This window comes from Camelina sativa, chromosome 20 (genome assembly GCF_000633955.1).
Source record: "Camelina sativa cultivar DH55 chromosome 20, Cs, whole genome shotgun sequence".
Lineage (NCBI taxonomy): Eukaryota > Viridiplantae > Streptophyta > Magnoliopsida > Brassicales > Brassicaceae > Camelina > Camelina sativa.
The window spans coordinates 3,723,134-3,733,241 of NC_025704.1; the positions used below are offsets into that span (position 1 = coordinate 3,723,134).

At 35.2% G+C, this 10,108-nt stretch overlaps 2 protein-coding genes across 2 annotated transcripts; both read right to left on the reverse strand.

Annotated features, from left to right (window-relative positions):
* On the reverse strand, positions 3,349-7,220 carry LOC104769093. Its single transcript, XM_010493225.2, has 10 exons — positions 6,730-7,220; positions 6,447-6,567; positions 5,941-6,026; positions 5,399-5,780; positions 5,204-5,304; positions 4,985-5,051; positions 4,473-4,700; positions 3,957-4,403; positions 3,799-3,871; positions 3,349-3,728 (listed from the first exon to the last, which is right to left on the reverse strand). The coding sequence occupies exons 1-10, from the start codon at positions 7,146-7,148 to the stop codon at positions 3,472-3,474; spliced, it is 2,181 nt and encodes a 726-aa protein (XP_010491527.1). The 5' UTR covers positions 7,149-7,220; the 3' UTR covers positions 3,349-3,471.
* Positions 7,416-9,460, reverse strand: LOC104769094 (probable E3 ubiquitin-protein ligase ARI16). The gene is made up of 3 exons (XM_010493226.2): positions 9,347-9,460; positions 8,435-9,242; positions 7,416-8,333 (listed from the first exon to the last, which is right to left on the reverse strand). Exons 2-3 carry the CDS (start codon positions 9,238-9,240, stop codon positions 7,631-7,633), a joined length of 1,509 nt encoding a protein of 502 aa, XP_010491528.1. The 5' UTR covers positions 9,241-9,242; positions 9,347-9,460; the 3' UTR covers positions 7,416-7,630.

Here is a 10,108-nt window from a genome sequence, read left to right on the forward strand (position 1 = left end):
TTTTTTTTTTTTTTTTTTTTTTTTGGCATACAGAAAAAGTATTTATCTATCAACTAAAAACATTGAGAAACTGTAAAAAAAAAAAAAAAGGAGATTTAAGACTGAATGATATAATTTTTCTTCATGTATTAATTACCCTTTTCGTTTTTGGGTTTATGCATGCTTTAAAAAAAAAAAATCTGTATTTTTTTTTCTCCTTCGCTTTTCACGTCACAAGTTAGACATCGACATCCAAAAGCTCTCTTTCTCTTTCTCTCTCTCTCTCTCTACGTCTCGAGTCACGAGTCACGATCTGAAACTTGGTTTCTGTAAATAATCTAAAACTCAGAAAGAAGATTGTTTCTAATTACGTGTAATTTCATTTCATACTAAAGACAACGACGAGACTTCAATTTTCTTTAAACCATCGCTGTCAAATATCTTTTATGTGCTTTTTATTGTTTGCTCGATAATATATTCTTCTTATTTCTATGTAAACTATCCCTTTTTCTCTCAACGTTATAATATAATGTCTTACTTTGTTTTCCAGCTACATCTAAATTAAATTATTAATTATAACTTTACTATATATATATAGCCAAAGATTAAAATTACGTTTGGAACAATTGGATCTCTAATACAAGAAAAAAAAATACTTATCTCTAGCTAAATTTTGTAAACCGAAGTTTTCAAAAATATATTCTATATCCTTTTAAACTAAACAAATGCAATAGCCGTATAAAAAAAAAAAAAAAAACTAAACAAATGCAATATATATGTAGTCCTTGTACGTAAATAATTACAAATGTAATGCTGAGTTGCTGACTAATAATAAAGACAAAAAAATGTTTTATAGTTGAATTTTAAAATAGTCCTTGTACGTAAAATTTACAAAGCGATCTAGTATAGGAAAAATTTGGACGTACCGAGGTAAGGACCAAAACAATGATTTGTCATTTTCACAACAATCAATTCATATGTCCATGAAGTCGTCATGAACCACATATATAACCCAATACATCCATATATACAAAGATATAAACACACATCTATTTATAAACAAGTTACATGAAACATAGTTTTCAAATATATATATACTCATACAATTCCAGTTTTGATTGTTATTTAAAATAAAAGAACAGGACAAGTACGTAGGAGGGGATTGAGAGTGATACAAACTAAGAATAAGTGTTGTCAAAAAAAAAACTAAGAATAAGACAATAATTAATGAGATAGAAACCACGGCACTTGTCTCGAATTAACACTAAATACGAAGTGAAGAGAAACACATGATTTTGAAATTGTATATTCTAAAGAGAGAACAAAAAAAATTACATCTTGAACTTGAACTTGATCACCATATTAAGTTGTATATTGTGCAGAAAAAATATATATACCATGAATGGGTATAAGAAAATATAGATATATAACTCCAATTCAGACTTTTAAGATTTACAAATTACCATTTTCTGTTACATTTTTTGTCTATATATCAGTATACATATAGTTATACCACTAGATTTTACAATGTTTGGATCTCGTTTACCACATAGAATAGAACTAAAAAATAGTAAAGCAATTATAACTAACAAAATATAGAGAGATTAACTACTGTTGGCCTCGGAAAAGAAGGAAATTTAAGAAACAACTAAAGACAAATAAAGAAATATAGGGGGGGTGTATTCAACTTGACATTTTAAATGATTTATGTAAAAGTTACAAATCTTATGTTATTCAATCATAAAGTTTAAAAAATCTCATGAAATCCACTGTTATTGAACTGATTATTTATAAATCTACTTTAAAATCCACTGTTATTCAAAACAGTTTGTGGATTTGGATTTTAATAAGTTTTAGGGATTGTAGAGGATTTTAGACTGTCTCATGAAATCCATTGTTATTGAACTGATTATTTAAGAATCTACTTTAAAATCCACTGTTATTCAAAACAGTTTGTGGATTTGGATTTTAATTAGTTTTAGGGATTCTGGAGGATTTGAGATGATTTATTTAGTTAAAAATACAGAAATCCAAATCTCATGGTTTTATGTGAGATTTGAAAGAATTTTGCTATAAATCATATCAACTTACCTAAAATATATCAAAATTTCAAATTTCCTAAATCCTCCAAAATCATTTTTCAATATAATGTATGTTTAATCTTTACAACTCTGGATTTCCCAGTAAATTCTATATCAGGCAACCCTCCACATACTATATTAAGAAGACCACATACCAAAATTTACTGAATTAATGTAAAAGAAGTAAATATGAAAATGTTGGTCTTGTGGTCATTTAATTTGCTCCTCTCTCTAACATATAGACTTTCGTCTCTCACATACCGCTATTTAGCTTCTTCTTCTTCATCTCTCTTCTGTCTGCTTCCATGAAGTTCTCTTTTTTTATTTGGTTTATGGTTGAGAGGAATGTTGTCTGGCTCGAGGTCATCAAGAAGATCATTAGATTAGTTCATTTTAAATGATTCTCGGACCAGGCTTCATTCCCCCCCCCAACCGACATATCACTTTCTTACCTTTTTTTTTTTTTTTTTTTGTCAATCTTCTTGGATAGTTCTTGTGAAATATGTAGGTTTTGTTGACTATTTGTAGGCTCTGAAGTGGAAAGCTACATTTTAATCATTTCTCTTGAAGTCTTAATTAATCTACTATATGAAAAATGTTGTTTATATATTTCCTTCTTTTTATAACAACACAGAGCNTTTTTTTTTTTTTGTTTTGTCAATCTTCTTGGATAGTTCTTGTGAAATATGTAGGTTTTGTTGACTATTTGTAGGCTCTGAAGTGGAAAGCTACATTTTAATCATTTCTCTTGAAGTCTTAATTAATCTACTATATGAAAAATGTTGTTTATATATTTCCTTCTTTTTATAACAACACAGAGCCTATTTTATAAAGTAGAGAATGATTTTCGGATAGTTTGCCTTCAATGTTATTGTTTAGTAGATTTATGCATGTATTTTTATGTTTTATACTGTTTTTTGTTTCCTTTTATTTTGATTTTCTTCATTTCACATCACAATTCACATCCAAACTCTTTTCTTTACTCTCTCTCTCTCTTCAGTCACGAGTCATGACCTCTGCAACTTGGTTTTTGTAATATAATCTAAAACCTAGAAAGATGTTTGTTTCTAATTACGTGTAATTTCATTTCACGTTGAAGACAATGACGGGACTTTTTTTTTCTTTCTTAAAACCATCACTATCAAATTTCATTGACTTGCCTTTTGCTTCTTTGTTTCTTGCTATTATCCTCCTTACTGTTCTGTGTTCTCACACTTATTTTAAATTTAATCCATCTACGTGAAGAAATATAAACGCCAAAGAAAATGAAAAAAAGATGAAAATAGCATTGCACTACTGAAAACTTGAGATTATATAAATACACACTGTTTTCAATTTACATAAATACATGTTATTCTTTGCGAGTATAAGACTACACAAATAATGAAATGTACTTATGTACATAAAGGTTTTATTGAACCCAATTGATATCAAGATCTTTAAGATTATACAACCATTTCTCTGTGTCTTGAGAGACATAAGGATTATGTTTCTCATTAACCTTCGAGTCTAAATTGGTATGAATAGATTCAGTTTTCTGTATTGTGTTACCATTGTCTTTACGAGAATTTAGCTGTCTGTTTGGATGTCTCACGTTCAATGCTAAAAGACGAGACACTTCGTGTAGTCCTCCCCATTTCTCGAGCGCCCGCGCAATGTCATAACGACCTGAAACAAAAGACCAATCAGCTGACTATCAAGGAACACACGAAGCTTATATTGAGTTTTCTGTATGTACCTGCGCGTTCAAACGATTTCCTGCTCGGCATAAATGATGGATCCATTCCCCAACTCTGTTGAAATCTTCCTATCTGAAAATACATGCAGAGTGAGAACCTATTGTAAACACCATGTAATGCAATGGTTTTAACTTGAGAACATGTCGAGAAAACTTACCTCTTCTTGCAAGTTTTCAAGATTATCCCAATATCCTTTCGGTTTCCGGTGTTTATAAGCAAGTGCAAGATTCATCATCAAAGCTACTCTCCTAAATCCACCCATTTTTGTAATGGCTTTTTCAATGTCAACTCTTCCATGTAACCGAAGCTGCTTTCTCATGGGCATGAATCCTTCTTGTCCATGTTCTGATATGAACTTGAGAATCTCTGATTTCAAGACTTCGATGTCTCTTTGGAGACCGGGAATCCTCCGTCTCTGCTTAGTTTGATCTGTACCATCATCATTATTGTAAATTGTCTCAACCGATGTGGCACCAGATGAAGAACATGTTTCCTCTGAAACTTGACATGTCTCCAGTTTACATGACTCTGAATATTTCTCTCCTCTTTTCTCGATGTAATCACGAATGGCGCATAAATTTGACGGGAGATCTTCATATATTACCTGAAAATATTCAGAGAGAACAAGAAGAAGAAGTTGGCACTGAATATAATATTCAACTGTTAATCAAACCTCTTCCATGATTGCTTCGGAAAGAAATGTATCTTTCCGCACTTTGGACTCCACGGTATACTTGAGAAGTGTGTGATGACTTCCTAGTTGTTCAAAAATCCATTTCCCTTCAAGCGAATCAAAGTCTCCTTCAACCTGCTCAAATCTGATTTCCTGCTCACGAATCTCATGCAAATCGAGAACAGCTCTCGCATGAAGCACCATGTAAAGCAGGCCTTTGCATCCTTCCTGCAAAAAGAATTCGGTTTAGTTATATAATTTATTGAAACCAAGATTGAAACCTTGGCTTTGGCCAGTGTTAGAATTTTGATCTTCAAGACGAGACTAAATGCAGAGTCTTTCTGAATCATCGAAGAGCAAATTATAAGTTCATATTTGGGGTGCAGCCTCTCATCTACAGATAAGAGACGAACCCAAGTCCATCATCTCTTCAGGTCATATACTTTCTAATGTATTCGTCTAATATATTCCAAATTTGATTATAAGGTTACCGTGGATGAGAATGCTCATACCTGAACTATTCGGACTTTATTGTTTTCTCGTGACAAAATCTTGCTGATTGCCAGATTTGGAACTATCCTGATGAATTCATAAACAATAAAATGCAAATGAACAAGAGATATATAAGCCAGCACAGCCAATGTCTGAAGAAGACTGACACAGAAGTAAGGTTGACAATAAAATCCTCCTCGAGGTCAGAAAAGTGAATCTCAAAATTGATAATTACTTACTCTGGAAGACTCTCATAAGAAGTTAGAACATTCCAAACTTCACAAACAGGAGCTTTAACTGTTATACTAGCTACAGCGCAACGGTGAACACCTCCATTTTCCTTCATCCAAGAAACAAACCACTGATTAATAACCACAAAAGATGGGAAACGTTTTTTTAAATATGTATAGGAAGTTTTGGAACCAACTTCTTACCAATAGACCATCAAATCTACGAAGGTGAACTTCGTCCACGGTGCAAGGTTTATCAAGCTTGCATACTTTCCCATAAACACTCCAATTATTGTTCAATTCATTCAAGTGAGATAATGATCCAACACTGGAGGCAACAGATCTCTCAGTAGCAAGACCTTCGAACTCAATACCATGAGAAGGGGCCAGCTGTGAAAACGTTCTACCCAACAAATCTTCTATTATTGACGGCTTTCCACAGTCTTTATAAATTTTCTCAGCTTGGCGAGCTACGGCTCGGAGATTTACAGGAAGATCTGATCTGATGATCCTCTCTAAGAAAATGGCAGGGAAGTTAAATCTTGGAATGACGTTTACTTCGTAAGACAATACAGTTCCTATGGACCTGGAGAAAGAGAAAAATAAAGAATTTAAATGATTTCTCTAAGAAAGAGAAATGCATAACGTTTTGTTTGCAGAAACAGCTTCTCTGAAACGCATATATAAAGGATTTAAATGATTTTAGGATGTGCAGACAAACTTCTTACAGGGATTACTGAGTGTACCTGACACCAGATTTCACAGACCACTTTCCCTCAAACTTTTTGAAATCACCATCTACCATAGAGAAGTGAAGCTCACGGCCATTTGGCTAAAACGATCATAAAACGAAAAACAGCATGAGACAACAATAATAGACATGTATGGAGTGAGAAACAAGGTAATCTAAGAACTCATCATATATATTTAACTAATCCTGAGAAATATACCCGATTCAAAGAGTGCCAAGCAGGATAAAAGAGGACCAGACGAACATTAGAACAATGAAATTTTGAATTTCTAGCAAGCAAACCTCACTATGATTCTTTGTTCTTGAACTCGTAAGAGTTTAGGATTAAGGATCTAAAGAAAGTAGGGAGCATGCAATTCCCTATTCAATCATGATTACAGGCCATACAGTGTAAAAGGCAACCTCTTGATTCTTTTCAAAAGCTCAAATATACGTATAAACAAGATCCCAAATCCCAACCATTAGGAAAGAGAAAAATAAAAACCTAATCAGAGTACTCACAGAATCTAGACACTCATGGAGATCGAGAACAACACGAGCCTCAATATGCCAATACAAAGCTCTTTGAAGGCCTCGTTGCTCCAGCCATATACGTCCTGGATGTGGACAAGGAATTCTCCCACTACAAGTTGAAACAACAACAACCATCAAATCCATATTAACCTCACCAATTCAACATACACACACATATATATACATACATCAGCAAGACTACAAAAAATTCGATCTTTACAGATTACTCAGAAGAATTCTATATGAAATCAGCAAGGCGCTAGTAAAGTACCTACAAACGAGATTGGGTACGAAATCAGCAAGGCGCTCGTAATCAGTAAGAACATTCCAAACGGTTTGAGAATCAGAATCGACCCAGATTTCGCCTCTTACCCTCCGTTCCCTCCAAGAGATCACATCACCCTCACAACGCACTATCCTCTCTCCTCTCTCATCGAAACCTAATCCGCTCTCTCTCCTCAACCCGTTATCACCTCTACCACCACCGGCGCCGCTATGTCTCGTTCCGTAACACTTAACGACCCCGGCACCACCAATCCCGGTAGTTGAAATAGCCGAGAATACACGAATCCGTGAGGGACATGGGAGCAATACACTCAAAACCACTGGTTCGTTGGTCAAATTGAGAAAATCTGAAGTGTGACTGTGAACGCCACCATTGGAGAGATGTGGAAGCTTGCTCACTGACATGAGAAGAAGGTGTTCGACGAAATTGGTCAGTCAGAGTCAGTGCGTGTGTGTGTACAAAAAGATACTGTTGCAGATTTATTTTATTTTATTATCTTTATACTTTTTTGTAATGTTACAGATGTATGGTTGTAAAATCATTCATAGATTTTTTATTTATCCAAAGACATGTTTTAAACGGACCATATTGTTTCTTTATATTTGCATTTTTCATGTTACAACAAGGAAACACAATATAAATAACAACATGACAACAACGACGACGACGACCACAACAACAATGAAAGACTTTAAAAAGACAAATGCAACAAGACTCTTAAACCAAATACGATGATGGAGGATGATGATCCGACTCATGGAGGACAAACAAAGGAGACTCTTATTAAACTCAAAAGCAACGACACAAGAGAACATAAAACGATACCAGCATCATGCATCATCAACCACTGATGAAGACATGTCTGTTACTGATGAAGACATCAGTCTCAATCCATTTTTCCAAGGTCATCAGGAGGTGGCACATGAGAAGATTCTGGAGACTCCCGAGGGAGATAGCACAACTGGCACTCTTGATCAACATCTTTGTTTTTAATGAAGCACTTACTGCATTCCCAGCGAATGATCGGTCCATCCACATACACTACTTCTGGCATTCCTTCTTCAAGATTCTTGACGAATCCATCGAAGTGGCTACCAGTGTTTGTTGTACTTGTTTCCACCTGGTGCTTTAAGTATGTGAAGTTTCTTTTCTCGAGGGATTCTAGTATAACCCAACGTCGAGTCATTTCGTGATTCCAAACCATTATGCTTGCTAGACCTCGTAGGTGTCCCAGGTACTGCATCTTCGTGCTACCGTACTTCTCCGTCATGTAGTATTCGAACACACAAGTCCACTTCAGTACCTGCCTGCACTGCACAATTAGTATCTCTGCTTCCTTTAATGTCCTTATGTCCAGCTCGGTCACTCCGCATCTATCCACTAGTTTCGGAATGTAGTTTTCCTCTACGAATCTCTGATTGTATTTAGCCTTCTCCATTTCCTGCTGGCGTAACTCCCAGTCTTTCAGGCGGCGGATCTGAGTGAGTTCACGTGAAGAAGATTCCCCCACTGGACAAGCCACTGGAACACAATTCCAGTTCCCATTATGCTCTTCCTCCGTGCGTAAGCAGACCCAACAGAAGCTATAACTGATTCATAAAAAACAGTAAGGAAAAACATTAACGTGAGTTTAAAGATCTAATCTTTGCACATGTTTTTGAACATACAAATGAGAAAAAAAAAAACAAACCTGCAGATACACTTCATTAGCTTGTAATCAGGATCCTCATTCTGCTGCACACGAGTTCTGCAGTTGGGACAGCGTTTGGTGTTTGCATGGATCCAAGCAACGGTCCTTAACTCATCCAACAGGTCCTTCCCCCAAACTTTTGCTTTCTTGCATTCCACCGGGCGGTGTGACTCAAGGTCACATGCCCAACAGAAGGTGTGGCCACACAAACAGACCACACCGAAATCAACTTCATAAGTATCACCCTTAAGCAGTATGGCGTATTCACAACCCGGTGCAGGACACCATTTCATGGTTTCCTTATGGCTCTCCATGTAGGATTCGAGAAGCCATCCCTCGTACATCTCCTTCACTGTGTCAGTGAGCTTCTCGATGGTATCGGGTCCAACAGAGGCGAGACAGCCTTGGTTAAGGCAAGAGATGATGAATCCTGTCTCCTCCTTGTTCTTCACCAGAACATCAGTGAGATATTCACTCCAGCAAATTGTTGAAAACTTGTGTGAGCAAAAGGGCGTGGAGACTAAGTAATCTCCATCACCATCAGGAAGGGTCGTCGTCTCACGACCTGCAGAAGAAGAGTTGGAAATAGGAACTCGAGCCAGCCCTAGCTCCGCCAGAAACTTATCCTTGTTGTCAACAAGAAGATCTGAAGCCTTGAACGAGTTCCAACGGAGACGGACTAGGATCACGGTTGCATCAGACTTTGACACCGAGAAGAATTCCGAGATCTTATTGATTTCTTCCATCATCTTGTCACGAACTTCGGTCTTCACGAGAACAGAGTATTTCTGACCATAGGCTTCCATTGCTGCAGAGAAATCAAAAAAATTAAAGATTTATAATTTAAAACTTTAGAGTTACCGAAAGAAGATACTTTGTTAAATCGATAGTGATTTTGTAGTTTCAACTAACCTGCGGACTGAACGGGAAGAGCAAGGTTTATGATAGTTTGGGGATCAAGGTAACGAAAGCAACTCAAAAGAAAGGGAGGATAAGGATTGGACTTGAAAGAAACACTGATGATGAGTATATGAGACTACAAAGCCAGCAAGAAGTATTTATATACAAAACTGAAAAAAATTATTGACTCACAATTATCAAAAGAAAAAGATTATCATTAATTTTGTGTTTTTTTGTTAATCAATTAAAATTGTCTTTTACTTTGAAATAAGAACTTATTAAAATTTAATTTAAGAAAGAAATCTAAATTAAATTTAATACGGTCAAATTACTTTCTCTCTATCACCGTGTGGCAGGTGCGAGAATCTTTCCTTTTGAATAGATAAGAAAGTTTGATATGTGGTCAAAACCGAATGAAAATTTACAGCTAATGTTTAAAGTTACAGTAAAACTTAACATATGATTGAAGATTATTACGACGTCTACGAGGAAGAGAGGATGTGTTTAGAACTATAACTAGAATATGACTCGTGCTATAGCAAGAGTTGATATTCGTATTGTATTTTTTTATAAGTTCTTTCCTATTATTATAGCATGTATATTGTTATATAGTATGTATATTGTTATAAGTTCTAAATTATTATTTTATTATATATTATGAAAATATATTTATGTATGTTGATTTGCTCACTGACATGAGAAGAAAGGTGATTTTGAGAGATGTGGTTTTATTATCCGGAAGTATGAAATTGTAAGAGGTTGCTATGTGATTTG